General features: G+C 36.2%; 4 protein-coding genes and 1 pseudogene across 4 annotated transcripts; all 5 read left to right on the top strand.

Annotated features, from left to right (window-relative positions):
* Positions 1 to 1178: 1178 nt before the first annotated feature.
* tnni4b.1 (troponin I4b, tandem duplicate 1) lies at positions 1179 to 4536 on the top strand. Its single transcript, XM_060885129.1, has 6 exons — positions 1179 to 1293; positions 1582 to 1623; positions 2034 to 2165; positions 2248 to 2337; positions 3682 to 3855; positions 3934 to 4536. Exons 3-6 carry the CDS (start codon positions 2061 to 2063, stop codon positions 4018 to 4020), a joined length of 456 nt encoding a protein of 151 aa, XP_060741112.1. The 5' UTR covers positions 1179 to 1293; positions 1582 to 1623; positions 2034 to 2060; the 3' UTR covers positions 4021 to 4536.
* Positions 4537 to 4811: 275 nt separating this feature from the next.
* LOC132855832 (troponin I, slow skeletal muscle-like) lies at positions 4812 to 7866 on the top strand (annotated as a pseudogene).
* Positions 7867 to 12226: 4360 nt separating this feature from the next.
* LOC132856156 (troponin I, slow skeletal muscle-like) lies at positions 12227 to 15020 on the top strand. The gene is made up of 6 exons (XM_060885610.1): positions 12227 to 12363; positions 12435 to 12566; positions 12675 to 12764; positions 13054 to 13227; positions 14207 to 14296; positions 14455 to 15020. Exons 2-5 carry the CDS (start codon positions 12441 to 12443, stop codon positions 14291 to 14293), a joined length of 477 nt encoding a protein of 158 aa, XP_060741593.1. The 5' UTR covers positions 12227 to 12363; positions 12435 to 12440; the 3' UTR covers positions 14294 to 14296; positions 14455 to 15020.
* Positions 15021 to 16021: 1001 nt separating this feature from the next.
* On the top strand, positions 16022 to 19180 carry LOC132856157 (troponin I, cardiac muscle-like). Its single transcript, XM_060885611.1, has 5 exons — positions 16022 to 16066; positions 17745 to 17876; positions 17963 to 18052; positions 18513 to 18686; positions 18848 to 19180. The coding sequence occupies exons 2-5, from the start codon at positions 17847 to 17849 to the stop codon at positions 18935 to 18937; spliced, it is 384 nt and encodes a 127-aa protein (XP_060741594.1). The 5' UTR covers positions 16022 to 16066; positions 17745 to 17846; the 3' UTR covers positions 18938 to 19180.
* Positions 19181 to 21056: 1876 nt separating this feature from the next.
* Positions 21057 to 26732, top strand: bpgm (2,3-bisphosphoglycerate mutase). Its single transcript, XM_060885743.1, has 3 exons — positions 21057 to 21165; positions 23777 to 24399; positions 25566 to 26732. Exons 2-3 carry the CDS (start codon positions 23799 to 23801, stop codon positions 25739 to 25741), a joined length of 777 nt encoding a protein of 258 aa, XP_060741726.1. The 5' UTR covers positions 21057 to 21165; positions 23777 to 23798; the 3' UTR covers positions 25742 to 26732.
* The last annotated feature ends 469 nt before the right edge of the window (positions 26733 to 27201 follow it).

Raw genomic sequence — 27201 nt, 5'->3', positions numbered from 1 at the left:
TAAATGAAATGTTTTATTCAGTTCTAAAGGTAGTTTCTTCGGTGCTAGTCAGCAATCCTGAATTCAGGGATTGTAATTATAGATCCACACATGTGCTTAGTGTGAGGCGCAAACTGATGTTTAGGAACCGCTGTCAAATGGAAATGAGAGAACTAAAGAGGAAATGCACACTCATGGGAAAAAGATAAATGTGGTTACAAAGTGCAGTTAGTCCGTATAAGATGCTATCTAACGGAATATGCGCTCAACAAACGCCATTCATCTAATCAACTAATGAACTCTTATATATATATATATACGTGTATATATACTTGTATATAATGAACTCTCAGAACCAGGTTTGCTTGCATGTCCGGGATTCATGTATTTCTGTACAGTAAATGTCCATTGTTAAAACAAGTATAGAAATAATATTGAATTGAAATTAAACAAAATGAATGCTTGACCTCAGACCCAGTGCTGCTTTGGACGAGTGTCAACAGGAGACCTTGAGGAGTCACCTTAAAGCCCTTTATTAGCTCTGATTTTATGTGCTGGAATAATTACATAAATGTCACTCACTGAATGAAACGTGTTGGCACGGGGCCATTTTCTCTATATGCCTGACCAAGATTATGCAAGACTTGTGCTGGACTATTTAAAAAAAATAAAAGCCTTGTATGACAACCTTCTTGGGTGACAAGGACAAAATAAAGACAGGCGTGTATGCTGTTGTGTGGTTGCCTCAATGAAGATTTCAGTCCTGGCCAAGATTTTATGGGAGCCCTGGTTGCCATCAGGCAGCTTCAAGGCTGCAGCTGCTGGTGTATCTGGGAGAGAGAAAGGAACGGTAGCAATGTTCAAATATAGCCAGGAGCACTTATAGCACCACCTGACCTTCAATTAAGCAGCTACGATATAACATGTACTGTACAAATACACAGAACAGGACAGAGAACATCATGTACTAAATTACAGATCTATATCTATATACAGTCTGTTGGAATTCAGATAAAGGCATCGGTGTAAGGAAAGGTTTCCAAATGATTACCGACCGAGTTGGACACACTTTCCAACTATGTCAGGACTGAATTAATTAATTATTTATTTTTGTATTTATTTAGCATCAGTAACACTGTGCTTACCTGTTTTTTTTAAAGGGCACAAAGAGAACCATGTCGGAAGGGTAATGTGACAACCTCTTGCTGTTTATATAATAGTACAATTTAATGCTTATTAATCAAAGAGCGGTTTATTCAATTAATGTATATTTGCTGTGTTTTTTTCTTCTCCTGTATTTAACAACACAGACCGGTAAGTTGAACCATAATTTCTTCTCCTTCACTGTTTTTTTCACAATATACAATGCAATTCAACTCTAAAAATGGCTTTTAACCCCTTTAACTCCCAGGACCCCTTGAATTGTGGATCCAATTTTACTTTTAATTTCTCTCATAGCTGCATTTTATGCATTTTGTATTAGTTGAACTGCGGTTCATCGGTACTTCATGATAGGATAGTAATTCAGCTGGGAGGTTAATAATGAAATTCAGTTATGTTTCATTTTCAGTAATATACTTTATACTTTTTTTTCACTTTCAGAAAAAGAACAAAATCACGGCCACACGCCGGCTACAACTAAAAGTGAGCCCCATTCTTATATTACATCAGCGATAAAACTTGATGGGTTGTGCATGCTGTTAAATTGGTTTTCAAAACCAATACTTCATAAAGAGTTTTATTCATTTTATATCCCAGCAAATTGTCAACTAGTATAATTCTTAACATTATCGAATGGTGCATGATGCTTTTTATCCATTTATAGTTACATTTAATGTTGTCTCATTTAGTATTGTGTACATTATAACAGCTATAAACAGTCGTTCCCTCACCAACCCTTCTCTTTTCAATTATTATTATTATTTAGTGATGTTGTAACAGAAGGTTAATCAAGAGCTATATGACCAATCAGAATTGAGAATTCAGCCTGCCTGGTCTAGTGGAGCTCTTTTTGTTCAGTTTTACTGTCTCATTTTTGAATCCTTTCTCAAAAGGGCAAGCTGCTAAAGAAGGCAGCATCTATGCTTGTAGCTGAGAAAGAGCAGAACAAGCGTGACAGGGAAAGTGCCCTGAACGAGAGAGTCCCACCACTCAAACTCTCTGGACTGTCTGGACAGGAGCTGCAGGTAGAAAGTGAATCGCACTGCTGTGAGTAGTGTATGAGATGGACCTCTATAAGATAATAATTTCTCAAACATTTTATCACAGGAGCTCTGCAAAGAACTTCACCGCAAAATAGACACCACTGATGAAGCGCGATATGACCTTGAAGTTAAAGTGGCCAAAAATGAAACAGAGGTACTGTATTGTGCTCACATGTCAGTTTTTGCTAGCAGGACTAAACCCCTAGCAAATTTGCTAGCAGGACTAAACCCCTTTGTCTTTCAAAGATAGAAAGACACCAGCATAATGTTTCATATTGTCTTGAAATGGATTATTTTGGATTTTTGTCAGTCTAACGCAACAGCACCACCAAATGATTGTAAGACAATATACACAGAGTGGTATGAAGAAGCAAGTTGGGTCTGATTTCTTCCCAGCCCAGACTTTAGATTTACAGTATGAAGCCTGTCAGTGACAGACGTATCAGGTGATAACACTGAGTAAAACACTTCCTAACTTAAATCTGATCATCTGGGCTGATATTATACACAAGCCATAAATAGTGCATGAAAAGCACACATGAGTAAAATAGTCATGGGTGGAATGAAGGTGGATTATTTAGTCCATTTTTATTATAATCCCTTTATCCCCCCAAAAAAATAATTAAAAAAATTAAAAGTTTTTTATTTTTTTTTTGGTTTGTACTAAAGGAATATGAAAATCAAGGCATGATGCCAGTGTGGATTCAGATCACTTAAAATCATGAATTTAACTGCTTGTGCTCTAAATCATTCTAATAATACCTTCAATTAAATCTTGTGATGTAATATAATATATTGTTCAACACTAATAATTTCACTGTCAATCTGTTGATCTATATTAGATTTTAGCCTTCATTTAAATTCACCACCAGACATCAGTGTAGAAGACTAATGAATATAGAATGAATATATATATTAAATTATGGTTTGTTATGTTATGAAATATTGGAGTGTTTGCATTTTTGACATTTTATTCCTATATTTAAATCAAGAGTATATATATATATATATATATATATATATATATATATATATATATATATATATATATATATATATATATAGCAGATATAATATGTAAAATAGAAGTTTTCTTAACTTCATAGTTGTGTGTGCATGATGAAAGATGAAAGCAGATACACATTACATGTCTGATGATTACATGTCATTGACATTCTTGCAGACACTGACTGTAAAATCCTGCCATTGTATTATTTACAGTGAAGAAAACTAACACGTACGAGCAATACTAAGAAGGACACAGATGTGCTAGGCAATTAGATCATTCATTCAAAACAAAATTAACCCTTTAATATCCTAGGATACACTCAGTGGGTCTAAACACACACATCTCCACTCTTCTAATGACACACTGTTCCTAATATAGTCACTGTAATGAATAAATCATTTATAGTAGTTCTGAAATAATAAAATATCTGGTGGGATTTGTGTTAATGAGGTTTAGATCTTCAATTACACAAATGTCGTTTTACTGCAGATTCAATCACTGACACAGAAGATTGGAGAGATAAAGGGCACCATGAACAGAACCAAACTGAAGAGGGTAAAGAAATCTGCTGACGCTATGCTTGGTGCTCTGACTGAATCCAAAATGTCATCGAAGGCAGACTTTAAAGCCAACCTGAAGACAGTCAAGAAAGAGGAGGAGAAGGTAAGCTTCAAGGTGACGCTACATCAGGAGATCGCAGTTATGAGCATTCATTTCTCATGAAATGTTTTTTTTCCATAGAAGGAAGAGGTGACTGACTGGCGTAAGAACGTGGAGGCCATGTCTGGTATGGAAGGCAGAAAGAAGATCTTTAATGCCGGTCAATAAAAGGTTTAGATGCAGAATAGTCAGCTGGAAACATTGTGTGTAACATTCTGTCATAATTAAGCAACAATAATTAATTACAAATGCATAGATGGCATAATCGATAACATGGTGCCACAAGAGGAGTGGACATCTTTGTGGAAATGGAAAAAACATTCAAAAAATATTCATTTTGCTTTATCTGTGACCTTCCATGGATTCATGACTGTAGATAAACTGTTTGTGTCCCAAAGTTTTGTTGAGTTTCAGAACTCACTGAGCCTTGTGTCAAACCTGGCTGTTGTCAGCATCTAACTTTGTGTCTTTGTGTTTTGCATAGAAATACACTGTGTGTGTTGATCTGACCCACAGGTAAAATAAATCTGACTAGAGATGGATGAACTGTGATTGAACTTTTGTGGTGTAAACCATGTTACGTTGTATGATGGTAGATTCTGCAAATTTTTCTAGTCACTTGGAAATGCAACTTACAGTGTAACAGCATTCCACAATTAAATATGATGCAATGTTTTAAAGAAATATGCGTGTGTGTGATTGTTTCCATCCAATGTTGCTGTTTAGCTACTGAAATATAGCATAGTTTAATATACTAAAATATATAAGGGTTTGGCGTTCCATATGTTGTTTCACTAAGACACTATTTACATTCATCGAAATCAAACTATGCTTAGAAATCCAATGCAAGTTTAAAGCACAGGTTGTGATTTGCATGGTTGAATCACTTATTCATTCTGGCAGGCTTCACCCCTTGTAGGGTCAAACAATGAGAAAGTCGTTGACCGAGGTAGTGGGCAGGCTAAGTGAAGGGAGCTTCAAGGGGTCTAGTCTATTTTAGATCTCCACTCACAAGAGGCCACTGAAGCCATAAAATCTGAACCGGCATTGTTGCATTGTCACACACTCCTCACTCTCTTGAGCTTTTCCTGCACACATCAGGTATGATTCCACAACTTTATTGAATTATTTAATGAGTAAGAATCAAGTTTGGTGTATGAAATGAAATAATTTGACCAGTAGAATCTGAGCTTGTAGAGGTCTCATGTAAATGCTCTGCCAAGTTTAAGTTTAAGTTTAAAACTTTAAGTAAATTTCCATTTCAAAATTCTTACTTGGAGATGGAAGAAGGATACTGTATATCGCTTGTATTGAAGTCATAGAAGGGCATTTTTACTTGGAAAAGATAACAAATGTCTTGGACACAACCTTAAAATTGTTCTGTTCTCTAAAAAAACATTTTTAAATTCCATTAGAAATGATTACTGCTTAGTCACACAGAATTTTTATATATCTTTTTAACAGGAAGTCAAAATGTCTGAGGCGTAAGTACCTTTCAGTTATGTCAAATTTTTCCTCATGTATGTCATTCATTTTTGATCAACATTTGATCAGGTTCTTTTATTTTTCTCACCATTAATCTACATCTCAAGACCGGTAAGTGAGAAAAAACAATTGCTAAGAGACTTTAGTTGAATACAAAAGCAGTGAAGAATGCAGTATTAGTATGTTTAGTCCGCTAGTAATACTTTATTTATTCTATTACTATTACTAATACTAATAAGACAACTAATATTCTTTATTTAGCACAAAGAGAAAAGAAAATTAACTCCTTAAACTCCCTAAAACATATTTTCATTCCTTTCTATTAATTTTTTTCTATTAAATGCTCTACATCTACTGAATTGTTACTAGTGTAGTATTTGTAGTAGTTACTGAATACTAATTGAATAATATGGCAGGAGTTTAAGTGATTAATATATTTTACTAGTAAGAGTCTGTGCAAGTTCAAGAGCTATATGACCAATCAGAATCGAGAATTCGGCAATAATGAAGCCGTATTCCCATATTTTTAGAAACAGAAACCCAAGATTTCGGCATCCCGAAGGTTGTTCCTGAAGGTTTGTCTTTACATTCCTTACTTCCAGAAGTGGCAAGAATTTCCCACTGGTGCATCTTTGAACAAACTGACAGAAAATATGTTGCAGTAAAATTCGCAGTGATAGTAAGAGCTGCTTCTCTTTTCAGACTAAAATACTAAAGAAAGCAAGTTCACTCCTCGCAGCTGAGAAGGAAGAGAAACAGAGTGAGAGAGAAAGAGTCCTGAGTGAGAGAATTCCCCATCTGCAACTCTCAGGATTGTCCTTACAAGAGCTACAGGTTGGGTTTGAGGATCGATCATATGACAGCTTTTCTATCCTTGTGCTAATAATTAAAAAGCCACTTATTTTATGTGTAAATGTATTTCAGGTAAATAAAGATGTTTAGGATTCTTGCTGATGTTTGAAAATGATTTGAGATATCCTGTTTGTCTGCCTCCATAAAGAATTTTCATTTTCCTTAATGTTAATTCTGGCTGCAAGGAAAATCACGGACCGATGGAAGGAGTCTCCAGTACCAGTGCTTTGTAATCGTCTGTAGGTTTTCCATTATGGGAAAGTCTCCAGGAAAGAGAAGTCTAGACCTCTTTCTGGTTTCTTGGCAACATGACAAGCTGTGTATTTTAATCTTATTGACTATAAAAGATGGTGAGCTGGTGAGGGAACACTTACTGTCATTACAGATGCTTCACAAATGTTACAGATCATTATATGTAATTATAAATGATCAAAAAGTTATAATAAATAATATGTGCAGTTATTAGAAAATAATCCCACGGCTGAAAATATACAGTATATTTTTCTTAAATATAGTCCATTGTAAAAGCTTAATGACACAATCATGTATTTCTTTGTGATTGGTCCTCAGGCACTATGTAGAGAAATCCTTCAAAAGACTGACAGGATAGATGAAGAGCGATATGACATTGAAGTCAAAGTGGGCAAAAATGACAAAGAGGTACAAAGTATTATAAAGAGTTGAATCACACATCTGAACTTTCCATGTTCTTTAGTAGCACATTATTCATGTAATCAACATGCTTACATTTTCTTGTTAAAAAAAAAAAAAATTTCTTCAGATTGCAGAGCTGTCCCATAAAATCTCTGAACTCAAAGGGAAGATGAAGAGACCTGCCCTGAAGAGGGTAAAGATTTCAGCTGATGCTATGCTTGGTGCTCTTCTGGGAGCCAAAATCAGAGAGTCTGTTGACTTTAAGGCCAACCTCAAAACAGTCAAGAAAGAGGAAGAGAAGGTAAACTGCAGGAAAAGGGTCATACAACAATATAAATAATAAGTAAATGCAACTTACAGTAAGAGATTCTGCATAACACACCTAATAATCTAATAATTTTAGAAGATTATTTACTAAACCTTTGGGATTTTTACTGACTATTTGGTCAAAATGGTGCACAACTACATATACTTTATACTTAATATATACTGTACAGTAGATCGATGTGCAAAATTTCTGGGGGAAATTAATTAAGTTATATAAAAAGCAAATGTCAAATGAAATCATCTAAAAAAACTAACTAACTAACTAACTAACTAACTAACTAAATAAATAAATAAATAAATAAATCCTTAATGGAACACTCTCCAGGTCCCTCCTGACCAAATCCTCAGAAAACAGAAGAATAAAAATGATCATTTGAATTATCATTATCACTGAACGCTAGTCAGTCAGAGAAAAGATTGTTACTCACAAATCAGTAGACGTCAAATGACCTGTATCCTTTGACCATATTTGTGTTGGAAAGTGTAGGTATAATGATTCATTTCTGTCTGGTTTCAAGTATTCTTTCCTTTGCTTTCTTTTTTCTCTTTTAGAAAGAGGAGGTGACTGATTGGCGTAAAAATGTGGAGGCCATGTCTGGTATGGAGGGCAGAAAGAAACTGTTTGCCGCTTGACAATAAAACCTGTACTGCTGTGTTTCAGCATCGAAATAAATAAAAAGAGCAAATCAACACTGATGTTAATCATTTCTGTAATCATTTATTCACATGGCTGTATAAATTGACTCGATTGTCAATATTTATAATTAAAATGTGATCATGTAAACATGTTGGTCTATTTTCACTTTGGTTTCACACGGGAATTCATCATCACCTAAACAGAGCAATACAGCAGCACTTTAGTGAACTAGTCTGTAATCTCTCTCTATAAACAGGTCAATTTTCAAAGTTTCAAACTTCATGGTAATATGTCTGTCAACACCATTGTGCTCAGCAGCTCATAGATCACTAACCAGTGAAGTTGAATCCCTGCTTTAACTCCATTTTATAGTTCAATTCAATTCAATTCAATTCAATTCAATTCAATTCAATCTTTTTTGTATATCGCTTTTAACAATGGACTCATAGCAGTTTTACAGAACATAAGAAATATAAAACAAAAAGTTACTTACACAAAGATTAATATTATACAAAAGCTCATTATTAGACATAATTAATTGTATTGTATTTATATTTATCCCCAATGTGCACTGCTTTCTTAAACACTGAGCCCAGCATTTGCTTTTGTAATAAATATAACATTCACATTTTCTGGAAAACAGTAAGTGAGAAAAGAAGCTTGTTGTCTTTTGATTTTTGAAGCTACCTGGAAAAACGTGAATACTCCAAAAATTGACAGTTATCCTATATGTCTAAGTTACATTTTTTATCCTATCAAACTCCATTATCAATAATCAGCATTAACTAACCAATTAAATCCAGTCCAAACTCAAATTATTAAACCCATTGCAAATCAAAGATATATCCATATAAACATATTTATTGTGCTTCAGGGTGAAATTTACTACATCTACAGGTATGTTACTGCTAAGTTGTTACATCAAGGATGGCTTGTGGTGAGAAAAAAAATTAGGTCTCGAAATAGTCTCCTACTTCTCTAATGAGGCATGCTAGTCTGATCTTCACATGTTTGTGTCGTTTAATGAGAATGTTTTTAACAAATATTCGACACAATAATGCAATTGTATAGATACGTAAACCAAATGTGTGTTGTGAATCAGAAATATGTTCTGGTTGATGACTGATCAAACACACTGTGTATATTTCTGTGTCTGAAACCTTATAACAGAATTATTTGATACAACACCAAAGCTCATTAAAACCGCATGATCAGATTTAGGCCAACACAGCATATGAACATTGTATTGTTTGATATTTGAACCAGTGACATAAGGACAAAACCTCTGCTAGGATCCGCTGTCAGTTTGATAGTTTAACGAGATCACAGCACAAAGCCTTTTTAAGTAAAAGGACTTGTTGCATTTGTCCAAATGTTATCAGTGGACATTAGGACTAAAAATAAATCAGAGTCAAAAGGCTGGTGATAATTCTTGACACCTCTGTCATGGACACAGTCCACACAGTGAGCTCATGTTACAATAAGACAAAGTTTCCACCTGCTTCCAAACGTCTAAATAAACCTCAGTGATTTATTTTGATCCCAGATGAGCTGCTTGTCTGTGGTGCTTGGAAGTTCATGCGATTCTGAATAATTAGTCTAATTGGGGAGTTATTTCATGTAATCTCATTCAGGTTAGCCACTAAAACTCCAGATTTTGTCTGTTTATCTTTTTTCTGCATAATTAATTTGTTTACACTGAATTACTGTGTTATAAACTGAAAAGTTCAGAAAGAATTTGAATTTGAATTTGAAGAACTGAGCAGCACTTTGGATTGACTTTCCAAACCAGTTTCCTATCACTCAACAATGATATCTATCTGCAGAACGTGTGTAAAACATACAATTTTTCTCATCGTATGTATAGCATGTGTATAGCATGTGTATAGCATGTGTGTAACTTGCTGAGTTTGTCAGTGTATGAACCCTCATCATGCACCTCAATGAACCTAATTTTATCTCCTACCACCAACAGGCGGCGTCCAAACTCAACAACTGCTGCCTGTGCATGTTCCAAGGCCAATAAAAGTTGTTTTATTACACCACTTAACTTAGTGAATAGTGTTTGGAAGCTATTTGGAATGACCAGTAGAATGTCACAGGCAGAGGTCTATTTTAGTGAGGCACTCACATGGGCGTTAAAAACTATAAATCTGAACGATTTTCCTCTACCCACCTTCAGCCAGTTTGAACACTGCCTGAATTTTCTTCCTCAAAAAAAAGGTACGTCTCCTTTCAGGGATTATCTGGGGGTAAATTTCATTCTTACATGGTCTGATGCCAAATCCTATATGCTTTGAATAATTCTCAAGAGCGCTGCACTGAGGTTATTGGCACTTCTTTGTTGAAACCTTGTTCATCGTTACATTGCTGGACAACAGAGATGGACTCGACCAGAGATGGACTTCACTTATTCAGATGCCACTGAAATTGGTCGCAATCCATGCCAATTTTAAACTATGCTGAAACTCCAAAGTGCTATGTGCAGGAGCAGACGTCTTCCACTGAAGACAAAGACATTGATAAAATGTCACAACGGTTTAAATATCAAAATACAGTCCACAGTCATCTACAGTAATACATTCGAGGGTTTGAGTAATTTCTCATTTGGTAAAAGAGTTGTTTCATCATCATACAGCATTATTCTATACATGTGAAATTTAGTGAAATGTTGTTTGATGTGGAATTTCATCTCTCTTTGTTTTTCTGTCTAAAGTATGTGACTAGGATATTAGAAGAACTGCAACCTATCTATCTTCAGTTTACTTTCATCTGAATGACATAATGTGCTACAGTGCTTGACAACAACAGACATTTAATGCAGTATTGGCTTGTTTGTGATAAAAAAAATGTTTGTGATGTTTTAGCACCATGTGTTTTTAAAAAATGTCATTCAAATGCATTTAAAACTAAGAGGTTATTTACGTAAATTATTTTTCTTGCTTTGTTTAGAAACAGGACTCGCGAGGAGAAATGGCTGATGCGTAAGTGATGCTACAAATGAAACAAATATGAACTTATATCACAATTCTATCAAAATCGTTTTAACTTTTAAGTAACATCCTGCCTTCTTTCTTTATTTCCTCCTCACGCAGACCGGTAAGTTTTAAAATATTCAAATGACAGCAAATGAACCATGATGTCAATATTATGAGTTTCTATCTGGATTAAGATTGAACTTTATAATGCAAAGCTTAGAAAACGTATGTGTGTATTAGATGCGACATATAAAATATCATGCACGTGTTAAACATTGAAATTAACAGCTGTTTTTTTATAGTTACTCTTTCAGAGACACAAACATGTCAAAACAAAACAAAAACCTTAATGGAGTTAAGTTCTAATGGCGCTAAGTTCTTTTAACTTAATGTAAAATAAATCACATTAAATTAGTACTTTTCCAATACAGAGATAAAAATTCCTCAATTACAAGAAACATAGCAATGTGTCATGACGTTGGCAGGGCAGGGCAGACACGTGACGAGGAACGGAAACAGATGCACGTGGCCAAAGTCCGGGCTGAGTCCTGACACAAAGCCAGAATAAACACTTTTTTAATATAAAGAAATCAATTACTGAAAAAGGATTGAAGTTAGACTTGGAAACGTTGTTAACAACATTCCTCCTGGACATGCTTGTACATTGATACACTGATACACTGATACCATTACCTCTTAAAGATCCAAGGGAGGTAATGCATTGGATGAAGCATAAGTATGTGAAATCAAGACAAGATAACTTTAGTTATAGAAGACCTTTAACACAGCAGAAGATAAAAGATGTGTTATAAAGCAATAACAGTAAGAAACATACTACATGACAACAAAAACAGCAATAACAACAGTACAGAATTCATAAAAAAATGTATAAAAAATTATAGAATAATAATAAAGTCTGAATAATAGCTCTAAGAACGCTCGGTGTTAGAGCATCTGATGTTAAAAGGTACAGTAGGATACTTCATAGTTTATGGCTGCTACAGAAAAACATCATCTTAATTTTACAGCATGAACAAGAATGCATAAAAGAAGTTGACTACATGAACTCATCGTATATGGATGAAGAAGATACGGGGTAGTCAGGAGCCATGCAAGAACGGATGTAATACTCACTAACTCCTGAGCAACTAAAACTGCTAACTAGCATAAGGCGCTCAGCTGAAAAACTCATAGGAGCTCATTATGATAGTGTATTTATAGTTTGGTGACTTTAATATCAAGCAGTTGAATTAGCCAGTGCACAAAGCCTAAAAAACAAACATCACAACATCATCATCCATTTAATCAGGTCTATCCTAAGTGCTAACCTTAGCCACCATTGATTCTGGGCGGTGTGCCTTGGTGTACATGAACTGTAATAGGAGGCTGGTTCAGTAAGGTTCACTTTTGTTATACTTCATCAACTTGAGCAATAAAGAACCAGTCTTTACTAAACAGGTAAATGAGGTGGAAAGTTATTGTGACATTTCCTCACATTTAATATCATATTGACTTTGTGTTTTATGAATCCCTCAGAGGAAGTCCAAGATTTCATCAGGACGTCGGCTTGGGTTGAAGGTGAGAATAAATAGTTACACACACAGTCCGTTTACACTCGGTGGTTTTTACTGAATCTGATAATCTTATAGATCAAGATGCTAAACGTAGCGCAGGACATGCTCATGGCAGAGAAAGAAGAAAAGAAGAAAGAGAGGGAGGTCGCACTGAGTGAGAGGATTCCACCTTTAAAGCTCACGGGTCTGTCTGTGAAGGAACTGCAGGTAAACCTACAGTCATTGTAAAGCTCCAAAGTTGATCATCTCATAAAATTTTTTTTCTTCTTCCCTAAACACATGTGTGTGTTTGTTTGATTTTTTCTTTTGGTTCAGGATCTTTGCAGGGATTTGCATCACAAGATTGATGTAATTGATGAGGAGCGCTATGATATTGATGTTAAGGTGTCCAAGAATGAGAAAGAGGTACGAGTATGAGGAATTATTCATGTTGGTTCAGTATTGACCGTTTTATCCTTAGCTCTCAACTGAGAAGAGTTTTTTGATTTTGGAATGGAGAAATAAGATATTTTTCATAATAATAGCATATCCAGGTGGGAAAACAGTGCAGGATGGCAGTCCAGTTCCTGTAGTGAAACAGACGACAGGGAGAGCACATCTAATGGCTCCATCCATCAGTTTACTTTAACACTGCTGCTATCTTTTAAAATAAAAATAGCCTAAAAGTTCACATTTAGGGTGTTTTCTGGAACAGATCGAAGAAATGACCCGGAAAATTATCGAGTTGAAGGGCAAGATGAAGAGGCCTATTCTGAAGAGAGTGAAGATCTCAGCTGAGGCTATGCTCAGCGTCCTCCTGGGTTCCAAACACAAAGAGTCCATCGACTTCAAAGCCAATCTGAAGACAGTAAAGAAGGAGGAGGAGAAGGTAAGACCATTTAACTCTCTTACCTTCTAGTCTGTAATCTCTCTCTATAAACAGGTCAATTTTCAAAGTTTCAAACTTCATGGTAATATGTCTGTCAACACCATTGTGCTCAGCAGCTCACTACATTTCTATTACTAAGAACTATATTCTTAATCTGCACTGATGCCCTGCTAAGAAGCAGTGCCAATTCTGCCCCATGTTCCCAGGGTCTTGTATTTCAGCCCCATGTTGCCTTAATTCCATATTTCACTGAGGTGAGGAAGTCAGTAGCTGCACTGACTACTCCAGTCCATGGAGTGATTATCCTTTAACCTGCAGTTTTTTTTAACTTGCACTATAGCCACAGATTACATTTTTAAATGTATTACAAAAAGACAGTCATATTTTTTATCCATTTATAGATAAATCGAAGTAGTTTCTGGAATTACAGAATAAGAATATAGTCGAACACCCAGACGCCTCTCTTTTTCTCTCTCTGTCTTGAAGTTAATATAGCAAACAATTCAAAAATACAGTCATGAAGGTTGTCCTGTGTTTGAAAACGTATTGTTACAAATGTGCTGACAGTATAAACACTATGTATTCTATAAATGCTATGTACAGGTCTACGTACAGAAAGTTTCCTCATATCAACAATTACAGTTTTTTAGTTTGCTTATTATTAGCCCCATATTATGTGAAGTGTCCACCACATAAATCCCTGTGTTCGACTTTGTGTAAGTTTGTTGTTAACTCAGTTAACACAAAGCCGAGAATTGAGAACAGCAACATCTTCAACACCTTCTGACCAATCAGAATATAGAGCTCAAAATCATTGTAGGATAATCATAAAAGAAACAGCATTAGCCACAAAAGCTGTGAGGACATAGAAATCATGCAATAACAACAACCAGAAAAATACATTCAATAAAAATGAAATATAAAAAAAGGTTGAGACACTACAGGCATTTTTGTCACTGTACTGCTTTGGCTATATCAGAAAGAGGAGGTGACTGACTGGCGTAAGAACGTGGAGGCCATGTCTGGTATGGAGGGCAGGAAGAAGCTGTTTAATGCTAGTCACTAAAAGGTAAGTACTGATTAAGATCTGGTGTAAGAGGCTGAGAGGGGAATGTCTTCAGAGCTCATAATACATAAAAATATGAAAATTATGCCATTTAATTTGCTCCATTATAAAGATTCAGTCTGTTTTGTATGTTGGAGTCTTTTCATTTCTGCACTTTTCAGGTCATCTCAACAATGACCTGGATATTTAGTGAGAGCTGACCGAGAGCTACGTGAAGATGATGATAAAAAGACTAGATGAAAAGTTTGAAGACAGTGACGAGCTTAAGTACTGACTTCTATTGTGATGTGAAATAAAGTTATGAATATTTTCTTGTCTTATTTTTTAAGGCAGGCTTTGGTTGAGAATAGCACGCTTTTATAATTATTTGTGTACACATGCTGTATAATTAAGTGGAATTGGAATCCAGTATAGAGACCTCTTAAAAGTAGAAATTCATGTGTGTGCTGCTATTCTGTAGCATCTGATGTTCTCGTACTCTGTAAAAACTAGACACTGCAGTTCCAGTTTCAACCTAATGATGGTGGCCTAAACCCACTGAGTAAGTCCTGCAGCCTGTTAGAGTCTGAGGTCTATTACTGTTCTGTTAAGACGTTAAAATAATAGTAACTGAACAGTTTGAGCTTTACGTGTTAGAAATTGTAATACTTCTCATAACATTGATTGTAATGTTCAAGACTAAAGTGAACTGTGTAACTAACCATGCAATTAAAATCTCGTGCTTTTACATTTGTCCCCTACATTTTATTTACTCTTTAATATCTACAAACTCTGGTTATGTCTATCTATCTATCTATCTATCTACCTATACTGTGTGAAGATCTATGTTCTGATTAGTTGATTCAAGCTACTTTGCTGACCCTTCCTCCAGTGAACTACTGTCCAGGTCATTGTTCATGAGGCAGGACATTCACAGTCAAGGCGCTGCAGAATGTCTGAACTAGAACAGGAGGTACAAAGGCTATTTTAGTGGCCACTCACAAACACTTCAGACTCTATAAATATGCCTCCTTTCTTTGTTCGCCACACTGAAGTCATCCGTCTGTCCTCTGGAAGGTAAGTTTGATTTTATTTTCATGTCCCAGACAGATCTTAACTGCAGCAGGGTTAAGCATCTGCAATGTGATCTGTTATAAATGGCACTGTTTGCTTTCTGATTAATAAAAATTCTATGCTATATTCTGATAATACAGTAAATATACACTCAATAAATTTGATTATTATCCCCACATAAATACAAGTTGTTGTGGACCACAATTTTACCAACGAGATTTGATTAAACAGGATGTAAGGATGTCATGTGATTGAAGAGACACAGAATGTTAAATAAATAAATAAAATAAAGAAATAAATTTGTTTTAAAATGACCTGCTTTATATGTTGACAGTGAATTTAAAACGACAAGAGATAGACATCATGTCTGAGACTGGGTGAGTAAATCCAAATTAAAAACTTTTTATTTATTTTATTTATTTTTTATGTCTTTAAGTCATCTTTATTTATTTATTTATTTATTTGTTCATTCATGACTGTTCACATCAAATGGATTAAGAGTGGTGAGTATAAAATGCAATTAAAAAAATCATTATTATTCTCTGGATGCTTTTTAAACACAAACTTGACATTAGTTTGGTCACATATCTACATCTAAGACAGACAGAAAGTTTATTCAGAGTCTATCATTTTTTTATATGAATTACTTTTATACTGTATTCTTTATTTCAGAAGAAACAAAAGCCAAAGATTTCTGCATCACGGCGTTTATACTTAAAGGTTGGTATTATGTAACATTTCTAATGTAGCACACATTTAGGGATAGTTTGAAAACTGTATATCACTGTTATTAATATTAGTATATTAATATTAGTAGTGGAGGCAGTTATGGACCCCAAAATTCCCAGAAAATTCAATTTTTTTTGAAAGAAAGAACACATACTTGCAGTTTTGGCCACTAGGTAGCTTGACGTATGCTTACAATGTACACCAAGGCACACCGCCCAGATTCAACGGTTGCTACAGTGTTTTTCCCCCAGAGATTTTGGTGATTTTCTCATAGCAAATGTTATATAGCAAATAAAGAATTTGAATTAGAATAGAATTTGGGACATTTTTTTTCCTTGATCAAATTAGAGCATATTCACTACTCAGTGTCCAAAACAGAAAAAAACAAAAAACATTGGGCCAAACCTTTGATCTTTGTGTCATGTTCATTGAGAGTTTTTTTGCCCTCAGTTTGTTAATCAGCAATTAGTGCTTAGAAGTCTGATGACACTTTCAATTTCGTTGACAAAATGAAGCCACAAGAACGATAACCACATTGTTCCTGGTTTAAAAAAAACTAAACAACTCCTTGATTGACAACGCAAAGTACACAGGACAGGTGAATGATCCAGTTCTGACTGCACCTCCCCTCTGTTTTATATCCCTGATGTTTTCCCCCTAGACGAGTCAGAACCTATGTAAACCAGAGCTATACTTGGCAAACTAGAAAAACAAGGAACCGTAACTGAACAGGGTCACAGTGCTGAGAAATGCAATGCAATGCAACGACGTTAAAAATGACGACAGGGTTTTATATATACATGAGTAATGAGGCAGGGATTTACAGAACAAGACACACAGGAGACAAACTGGACGCAAGAGACATGTGCTAATATCTATCAAGTACTGTAGTGTGATATACAGAGCAGAAGCTCAAGAAAACAGGGAGGTGGATTATTAGGTGTGGTTGGATGTTTTGCATGCGTTAGTTGTATTATTATTTGTGGGCTGTGGATAGGATTACAATGTAGTGAGGTAAGAGGTGGAACTGTGTATTAGTAGAAATAAGTTATGGTAACTTGAGTAACTTCAACATAGACCATTTCTACTGTATTTGCTTGCTATGGTAGTGATTTTACTTTTTCCCAGTTGTTCTTATTGTCCTAATTATGACATTTAAATTGTACAATATTTATGTTTACAAAAACTTCAAGATTTTAAACCTGCTTCATTAAAAACGTTTTATGATTTGAATGTGTATATATAACGGTTTTATTTCACAACGGAATCTAAAGGGTTTGGTACGGTCAGATATTAAATTCAGGACTGGACTGGTTTCAACTAAATCCTGTCAACCTTGTTTGCCAACTCAGCTCTGACCTCAATCTCTAGTCTCTAGTGGTTGTGTATAATTTATGCAGGCTTACTGTGTCATACTGCACATTGATTTGAATTATCATAGTAGTTCTGTATGAAATCACCAGCATCCCTTAGGTTTTAGGAACCATACAGAGAAATAGAAGGAATATGTGAGAAATTAAAGAGAAAATTCATTCAGTCATTCATTCGTTTATGCTAATAAATTTTTGCACACACAAAATAATCTGATATTCTGGAAATTCAACTTATATTCCACCGCTAACTGTACACGGCGCTACCAACACTCATTTTGTTTTACTCTTTATTGCAGACCAAAATCCTGAAGAAAGCTAGCACTTTGCTGGACGAGGAAAAGAATGAGAAAAATATCGAGCGAGAAAGAACCCTCACTGAACGAGTGCCTCCTCTGTCGATGAGTGGCTTCCCACTGCAAGACTTACAGGTGCTTGTTGTTTTCAGTCATATAACCTCTAAATATATAAATCAAATCAATCTGTGTTATTTTAAGCTTCTGTGTTTATTTCGCAGAACCTGTGCAAAGAACTGCATCGCAAAATCGATGTTGTTGACGAGGAGCGCTATGACATTGCAGCTAAAGTTAATAAAAATGAAAAAGAGGTGATTACTGGTCTAACTTTACATTCTAATGCACAGAAGAAGATAGGACATCAATGGATATGTGTCTTATCATCATACACTAGACCCAATGACAAATAAAAGACAGACAGACAGATAAAGACTTCATTTACAGAAGTTTGGAAAACATTGCAGGTTTGGTGGTGACCTTATTGTGATGGACTGAAATTTAATAAACCTAATGCTGTGATACTTAAATTTCTAATGTTGCTGCACAGGTTTTATGCAGGGAATCATGACACTGTTATATAACACTGTTATATAATAATGTTAAAAATAATGTTAAAAATAATATAACACTGTTATATAATAATGTTAAATGTTACCTAAATGCACTAGAACAAATTTGACACAACATAATGACATTTCATAAAGCTTATTTTCTTAAAGGTTAGCTGGAAACTTGAAAATGTAATACACATTCACTTCACTTTTGCTCTAGATTGCAGAACTGAGCCACAAAATCTTCGAACTAAAGGGCAAAATGAAGAGACCCACCCTAAAGAGAGTGCGAGTGTCTGCAGATGCCATGCTCGGAGCTCTGTTCGGTTCCAAACACAAAGAGTCCATTGACTTCAAGGCCAACCTTAAGACAGTCAAGAAAGAAGAGGAGAAGGTAAAAGTACTTATTTTAGAAAGCGGTGGTCTACATGTTGGGCTATGCAATAGGCCCAAACTCAGAGGCTTCAGGAAATATCTGTCTAAATGTTACCGTATTACATTCAGGAGAGGTGGAGCAGGTACTGTGTTTTAAAGCAGTCCTTTACCTTTTTACAGAGAGAGGAGGTTACTGACTGGAGGAAGAACGTGGACGCCATGTCCGGGATGGAAGGCAGAAAGAAGATGTTTGCTGGAACAGCATCGTAGTACCGTGAAATATAAAACTGCAAATAACCGGACTTTCTAAGTTCTGGAAATAAATCTATTTTTGCTCCCAGTGTGAATTTCAACCTGTGACTAAAATAGCTTCTGTGGAAACACATAAAGAACACATTTTTTTTATAATACTTTATGATTATTATATTTTTATTGTATAATAATGATCATATTATAACAATATGTTGTTGTCTATGTGATATACGCCTTATAAAGTTGTTTTCTTAAATGTCACTTTGAAGATGCTTTGGAACATGTGAATAACTTGCATATGAGTTACTACCATTGACACCATTAGAGTATCTGAGTCTCTACCGTTGACACCATTAGAGTATCTGAGTCTCTACCGTTGACACCATTAGAGTATCTGAGTCTCTACCGTTGACACCATTAGAGTATCTGAGTAACTACCATTGACACCATTAGAGTATCTTAGTCTCTACCATTGACACCATTAGAGTATCTGAGTCTCTACCATTGACACCATTAGAGTATCTGAGTCTCTCTACCATTGACACCATTAGAGTATCTGAGTCTCTACCGTTGACACCATTAGAGTATCTGAGTAACTACCATTGACACCATTTGAGTATCTGAGTCTCTACCATTGACACCATTAGAGTATCTGAGTCTCTACCATTGACACCATTAGAGTATCTGAGTCTCTACCATTGACACCAATAGAGTATCTGAGTCTCTACCATTGACACCATTAGAGTATCTGAGTCTCTACCATTGACACCATTAGAGTATCTGAGTCTCTACCATTGACACCATTAGAGTATCTGAGTCTCTACCATTGACACCATTAGAGTATCTGAGTCTCTACCACTGACACCATTAGAGTATCTGAGTCTCTACCGTTGACACCATTAGAGTATCTGAGTCTCTACCATTGACACCATTAGAGTATCTGAGTCTCTACCGTTGACACCATTAGAGTATCTGAGTAACTACCATTGACACCATTAGAGTATCTGAGTCTCTACCGTTGACACCATTAGAGTATATGAGTCTCTACCATTGACACCATTAGAGTATCTGAGTCTCTACCGTTGACACCATTAGAGTATCTGAGTCTCTACCATTGACACCATTAGAGTATCTGAGTCTCTACCGTTGACACCATTAGAGTATCTGAGTAACTACCATTGACACCATTAGAGTATCTGAGTCTCTACCATTGACACCATTAGAGCATCTGAGTCTCTACCATTGACACCATTAGAGTATCTGAGTAACTACCATTGACACCATTAGAGTATCTGAGTCTCTACCATTGACACCATTAGAGTATCTGAGTCTCTACCACTGACACCATTAGAGTATCTGAGTCTCTACCATTGACACCATTAGAGTATCTGAGTCTCTACCACTGACACCATTAGAGTATCTGAGTCTCTACCGTTGACACCATTAGAGTATCTGAGTCTCTACCACTGACACCATTAGAGTATCTGAGTCTCTACCATTGACACCATTAGAGTATCTGAGTCTCTACCATTGACACCATTAGAGTATCTGAGTCTCTACCGTTGACACCATTAGAGTATCTGAGTCTCTACCATTGACACCATTAGAGTATCTGAGTCTCTACCATTGACACCATTAGAGTATCTGAGTCTCTACCGTTGACACCATTAGAGTATCTGAGTCTCTACCATAGAATATATTGACACTATTGAGCCTGACATTTAAAAACTGATCAGATGAACCAGGTGTCAATAAAATTGGTCTTCAAAAATACCAACTGCATCATGTTGAAGAAAACATGACTGTCTTTCTAGGTTTCAAATGACACGATACTAGGTTTAACTTAGATTTAAGCATATCGTTGTTTTTGATATCAGGATATTGGTCTTAATATTATTTGATATCAGTTGAGAAATCAGTTGTGTCTCCTGCACTATTTTGGCTGCTCTTTTATAAAACCGCGAATGTTTTTATTTTAATCTATCGGCCACCGTAGTGCATTAACGCTCGATGTGGTGGAAAGCAACCTTCTCATTGGCTGGAATATAAAGGAAGGGCGGGTCTTAAATAACGTTCCACTTTCTATATTAGTGCGCTAGCTTTTAATAATTGGTGTTTGCACCCTATGTAGTGTACTATATGAGTCATTTCTGCACATTAGGGATGAAACCCGGATGAGTTGCCAGATATTCCAGTTTAAACCGTATATGGTTGCTAGTCTCTTTAAACGCCAGCACTGTCCTGTGGTGAGTGACGAATAATTTTACAGCGATTTCATCAACCACAACCTTTTAATTGGTTAATTTAAAGAGCAAAATAAAATAAAATAAAACAATTTTTGCGTGTTATTATGTGATGTAGTTCGTATCATGTTAGCAATTCGGCTTTTAGACGCTATAGTTAATTACTGCACTACTGGTTTGGCAATCAGTCACATTATGATGAATGTTTCCGCATTTTATTTCCTTTCTCTCTCTAAAGAACTGTATGTTTCGTTTTAAAAACATATGATAAAGCTGTAGGAGTAGGAACGGGGCAGGAAAATATAGCTGGTCCATGACATTTAATCAGTGACCCCTAACCTTTACTGTTAGTATTTACCCTTTTTCTGACCCCAACCTTCAGTAGGTAAAGTTACATTTAGTGTTTGTGATATTCAGGTTTATTTTTCCATATTAAATGTATAGATTGTGGGTTGAGCTGGTTTAATATTTAGATCAGTCCTCATTCTGACTGAAAGTAAACAGAAGCTGATTCATCAGAGCTGAAAGTGAAATTCACTTCGGTTCAATTCAATTCAGTTCAATTTAGTTCAGTTCAGTTCAGTTTAGTTCAATTCAGTTCAATTCAGTACAGTTCATTTCAGTTCAGTTCAATTCAATTTGATTCAATTCAAATGTATTCCTATAGTACTTTTTACAGTCGACATTGTCTCAAAGCAGATTTACAGAACGTAAACGTAGAACAAAACGTTAATAAGATAAGATATGATATACCTTTATTCATCTGACGACAGGGAAATTTCTCTGTTACAGCAACAAAGAGAAAGAAATGCATATATATATATATATACTGTGTAACGTATATAATATATACATATATAAATAAATGACATAATATAATATACTGTACATAACAACACAAAGTGTAAATACAAAGAAGAAACAAAAGAGACCACGAGTATGTAGTTACGCTAAAAGATGAATTGCACACAGGAAATATTGCACGTTTTTCAAAATTTCTGTTATTGCAGGTGTTGAATAAAATACTTTGTCATTGTTATTACTGCAGTTAAAACAGTAATTCAAAACAGTAAAAGTGTGTAATTATGGTGACTGGTTCACTGGGAGCAGCTTTGGTTGTAAAGTCTAATAGCAGCAGGGAGAAAAGACCGTCTGTATCGCTTCAGACACTTAGGATGTAACAGTCTGTCACTGAGGGAGCTGCTCAGAGATGAAACTGTTTCATACAGGGGGTGAGAATCGTTCTCCAGCAATGATGATAGTTTTGCTACCATCCTCCCACCATTTCTCCCACCTCCTGTACAGTGTACAGAGGAATCCCCAGGACTGAGCTGGCCTTCCTGATCAGCTTGTCCAGTCTCTTCCTCTGCAGTAGAGATGCTGCTGCACCAGCATACCACACCATAAAATATGGCTGAGGTCACCACAGATTTAAAATATATAAAGATTAATAGAATACAAAAAAAAAATCAAGATTAATATTAGATATATTTAAACGTGTTTGTATTTATCAGCAATGAGCAAGTCTGAGGTGACTGAGGTGACTGTGGTGAGGAAAAAAAACCCTTAAATGGTAAAGGAAGAAACCTTGAGAGAAACCAGACTCAAAGGGGAACCTCATCCTCATATGGGTGACGCTGGAGGTTGTGATTATAAATATACAGTCTGACAAATGTTGTATTGATGAGGAGGTTGTTGTTGTCAAAGACCACGTGGAGTTGGCGTCTCTTCTTTAGTATCGCAGAGTCTAACTGGATCTGGTAAATCTAATAAAGCAGATTTTTGTTAACCAATTACGAAAAATAATCTTTTATATATACAAAATATTACGTGTAACTTGATTGTGCTCTCTATGTAAGGTGTTTTTAATACTATACAAAATATTACGTGTAACTCGTGTATTTTACATACAGAGCACAATCAAGTTACACATAAAACTGAACACATCAACCTGAAAACTGAAATCCACACTCATGAGGTAGAAATACAGTATAATGGTTTAAATGTACTCTCTGTTTCTGTCTCTATGACCACATTCAGGACATTAACTAACATTTGACTGTTTTGTTTTTTTGCTACTGGTAATAATGAAGCACTCGGTCTGTTTTGTTATACATTATGTCCTCGTAATCTTGTCCTCAAAGTACACAAACATTTGTATTTGACAGTATGTCTTTTAGATTTGTGCAGAACCTCAGCAGTAAGATTGAGAGTCATTGTTCCTGACTCTTTCTGACATGTCATGTAAAGGGAGAGAACACGGTTAAATTGTTACGCTCGCTGTAACCGTAAGACAAACTCCTCGTTCCATTTCAACTTTACTTCATTCAGTATTCAATATATTAATTTACAATATTTATTTTTCCACAAAGCTCCTCATCCATCATACAACTCACACTTCTAAACTACATTCTGGGCTAGAAAGAAATCAGCCTCAGTCTCACTTCTTCATAAGATTAGTTGTGTTTATTTTATAATGTTGCTTTCGGTTCCATGAAAAATCCAAAATGATCCTCCATAAAAGATTTGTTAGCAGCAAATATTCTGATGTGGAAGAGAAAAAGAAAACGTGTATAGATGCCTTGCTTGCCTGTTTAACGTTGAACTCTTTCAGGCTCAAGCCGCACATCTCCTCGATGTCGAAGCACAAGCTGTTCCTGCTGCGGCACGGCGAAGGAGCCTGGAACAAAGAGAACCGCTTCTGCAGCTGGGTTGACCAGAAGCTGAGCGAGAACGGAGTCTTGGAGGCTCAGGAGTGCGGTCGGATGCTGAAGCAGCACGGCTACCAGTTCGGCCATGTTTTCACCTCGATCCTCAGCCGCTCCATTCAGACAGCGTGGCTTGTACTGGAGGCCATGGGCCAAGAGTGGGTGCCGGTCACCAAGTCATGGCGGCTGAACGAACGCCACTACGGCGCTCTGATCGGTCTGAACCGGGCCGAGATGGCGCTGAACCACGGTGAGGAGCAGGTAAAGCTATGGAGGCGGGGATATGACATCACACCACCCCCCATCGATGAGTCCCATCCCTACTTTGCGGAGATTTACAGCGACCGGCGGTACAGCACGTGTGATGTGCCCAAAGAGGAGCTGCCCAAAACGGAGAGCCTGAAGGAGGTGCTGGACAGACTCCTGCCTTACTGGAATGATGTCATCGTTCCTGAAATTAAGAGTGGCCAAACTGTCCTCATTTCAGCTCATGGTAACAGCTGCAGAGCCTTGCTCAAGCATCTAGAAGGTAAGTGTGACCTGTGACACTCTTTTACAGTTTGAGCTGTATTCACAGAGAAGTTGAACGCTAAAGTAGCTCCTATCTGGGTCGTTATTACTGATTATAACTATAACTGATTGAGTTATTAGTAAATCAGTAAAAAAAAGAATAAAAAATTCTGGATAACCATAACTGCTTGTGCTCGACTGGAATATCCTAAATGATTAAAAACCATCAGGTTGCTTGTTACCAAGAAACTACAATGTGTAATTTCCATAAACTCTACTGTGGCAGAAAACTTCATCTTATAGCTTTCACTCTGTTACAAATTAATTTCTCTATACTGAAACCTTCACCACGTCCATTATTACAATAACCGGCTGCAAAGAGCACATTAATATAACCAAGATTCATGTTAATCATACTGCTGTTATAGACCACGATACAACACCTTTTGACAAATCAGATTCAGGAATACAAATAAGCACAAGTAAAGAGCCCTCAAATCAGAATCAGAATAGATCCGTTCACAATATAGGTCTGGAAATGTTTATATATCATCGCTGTCAGGCAGAATCCTCATATCTCCAAAACCGTTATTTTTCAGGAAATGAAAAAAACGCTGTACCTTAAGTGCAGTGCACAGGGTTTAGTCCGCGTTGCAGTGGATTGTCTTGCGCTAAATTCCTGTCCTCAGACGAGCACCAGAACTAGCGGGGGTCAAGATTTTTTTTTCTTTGAGCCCAGTGTTTTGAAGACATTTACCTCAGAAGACGTGTTGATTCGTTGCGACTCTTCTTGAGGAGAAATATGCCGCGAAGCTCTCCCACGGAGTGAGGAAGAGGTGGACAGTTGAAGTGTCCAATGGAGTTATGAGATTATATCTATATAGATTATCTATATAGATTATATATCAAGCTATTTTCAAGACTTTAGATTGGTTAATAACTTGTAAAAATAACAGACCCACGTGGGGACTGACAAATAGCATCGATATGTGAAAAAATATGAAATTGACCAAATTTGGACATACGAGGTTTCCGCCCGACAGCGACTATATATATATTCATATATATATATATATATATATATATATATATATAAATTCACTTTTCTAATTATACACTTGTAGCCAGGTTTATGGTCATTTTTTTTTTTTCATTTTAATTTTCATAATCATTATTTTACACCAGGTATATCTGATACCGACATTGTGAACGTCACTCTTCCCACTGGGGTGCCGGTTCTGCTGGAGTTGGATGAAAATCTCCGGCCGCTGAAGCCTCGAGAGCTGCTGGGAGATCAGGCCAAAATTCAGGCGGCCATCAAAAAGGTGGAAGATCAGGGAAAAGTTGTTGAAAGCAAATGAACAAACTGTTTGAAACGAAATGAAAGTACATGCTGATAAGTTATAGCTCGTTCTTATTTATATTGATGCACTGGACAGGAGAAAAGTTACACTAATGTACACCTATGTATGGATTGTTACTGGTTTTAGTTTTCGGTACAAAGCGGCGGCTATTTTACTCGGACAGGGCAAATAATCGTGTTTTATTCTGTTTGGTGAAATATTAAGAGAAGTGAATTACAGTGGATTTCTATACTGTATGACTCCAGTAAGAAGCCTGCACTTAAACTTGATTGCCGATGTGTTCTTTAGAGATTACTTGTCTAACTGGTCTGAATGGAAAGACCAGCTGTGCTTTTGTCTTAAGTAAAGGAGAGTCCAGGATCCACCCATGTTTACATCGTTTGCATTTAAGAAATGATCGTGTTGTCTTACTCTGATCCGTTAGCATGATGTAATGCTGTGGAAATTATTTGAAGGGTTTATGCACCTCAATGCAATATGTACCTCAACATTACTACTAGTCAGCGCAGTCCTGGTCCAAAAGTGGACCTTTTCTACGCCGATGGTCCCTGATGTCTGAGTTTCCTTTCTTTAGAGCTGTTTCCAGACTTTTTGCCAAGACAATTTGTATAAGGAATAAAACTCAACAGCGCATTCTGTTATAGAAAAATAATCAACAGGTGGAGTGATAAGACCTGATTCACCTTTTAAAGTGGTTTAGTTCTCTTATGTCACAGAAATTTGCAAACACCAACAATTTTTCTATTTATTAAACAAAGACTTGTTGTACTTATTTATGCAGTTATAGAAACATTTTATTTAAATGTTTATAACATTGATAATCTCTCTCTCTCTCCCTGTCTGTCGGTCCGTCTGTCCCTCTCTCCCTCATTATCATTCTCTCTCACTCTCTCTCTCTCTTTGTCTATCTCGCCCTCCCTGACACACACACACACCCCTCTCTCTCTCTCTCTCTCTCTCTCTCTCTCTCTCTCTCTCTCTCTCTCTCTCTCTCTCTCTCTCTCTCTCTCTCTAGTTGACATGTTAACAATAAACAGCACTGGTTTTAGATTTGTTTTTATTTTTTATTATAAAAACCAGCCGTCCTGTCCACCAGCCCCGAAGACTTTCCCATGTCAGAACGCTTACTCATCACTTAACATTTTTCCTTTTTCATTCTTAAATTAATTAGAATAATAATAATATTATTATTTATTGCTGTATTATTTATACACTTGTATGTCCTTATATGAAGTTTCAGAGACATCCACTTATATTCCTGCAAAATGCTGGAAAATTTAAAGTATGTGAACCCACCTGACCTTCACACACACATGCTTTGTTTAACATCGCATTTAAATTCTGTGGGCATTCATATAGAGATGTTTCCCCCTGTGCTTTCTCCCTGTAATAAGCTCCACTCTTCTGAGATGGAGGAGGTCTGGAGGTGCAGTCAGTGGTTCCAATTCATCCCAGAC

Source organism: Tachysurus vachellii, chromosome 13 (genome assembly GCF_030014155.1).
Source record: "Tachysurus vachellii isolate PV-2020 chromosome 13, HZAU_Pvac_v1, whole genome shotgun sequence".
Lineage (NCBI taxonomy): Eukaryota > Metazoa > Chordata > Actinopteri > Siluriformes > Bagridae > Tachysurus > Tachysurus vachellii.
The sequence above is the reverse complement of the archived record's forward strand: the minus strand, read 5'-3'. Positions and strand labels throughout refer to the sequence as shown.

What these genes read in the sequence shown, in the direction of transcription:
- tnni4b.1 (XM_060885129.1), top strand. Translation starts at nt 2,061, where the DNA reads ATGCTTGTAGCTGAGAAAGAGCAGAACAAGCGTGACAGGGAAAGTGCC. An exon ending in TGTCTGGACAGGAGCTGCAG is followed by an intron (nt 2,166 to 2,247) that starts GTAGAAAGTGAA and finishes ATTTTATCACAG; the next exon opens with GAGCTCTGCAAAGAACTTCA. An exon ending in TGGCCAAAAATGAAACAGAG is followed by an intron (nt 2,338 to 3,681) that starts GTACTGTATTGT and finishes GTTTTACTGCAG; the next exon opens with ATTCAATCACTGACACAGAA.
- LOC132856156 (XM_060885610.1), top strand. Translation starts at nt 12,441, where the DNA reads ATGCTAAACGTAGCGCAGGACATGCTCATGGCAGAGAAAGAAGAAAAG. An exon ending in TGTCCAAGAATGAGAAAGAG is followed by an intron (nt 12,765 to 13,053) that starts GTACGAGTATGA and finishes TTTCTGGAACAG; the next exon opens with ATCGAAGAAATGACCCGGAA. An exon ending in TAAAGAAGGAGGAGGAGAAG is followed by an intron (nt 13,228 to 14,206) that starts GTAAGACCATTT and finishes TGGCTATATCAG; the next exon opens with AAAGAGGAGGTGACTGACTG.
- LOC132856157 (XM_060885611.1), top strand. Translation starts at nt 17,847, where the DNA reads ATGAGTGGCTTCCCACTGCAAGACTTACAG. An exon ending in TCCCACTGCAAGACTTACAG is followed by an intron (nt 17,877 to 17,962) that starts GTGCTTGTTGTT and finishes TTTATTTCGCAG; the next exon opens with AACCTGTGCAAAGAACTGCA. An exon ending in TTAATAAAAATGAAAAAGAG is followed by an intron (nt 18,053 to 18,512) that starts GTGATTACTGGT and finishes CTTTTGCTCTAG; the next exon opens with ATTGCAGAACTGAGCCACAA.
- bpgm (XM_060885743.1), top strand. Translation starts at nt 23,799, where the DNA reads ATGTCGAAGCACAAGCTGTTCCTGCTGCGGCACGGCGAAGGAGCCTGG. An exon ending in CTTGCTCAAGCATCTAGAAG is followed by an intron (nt 24,400 to 25,565) that starts GTAAGTGTGACC and finishes ATTTTACACCAG; the next exon opens with GTATATCTGATACCGACATT.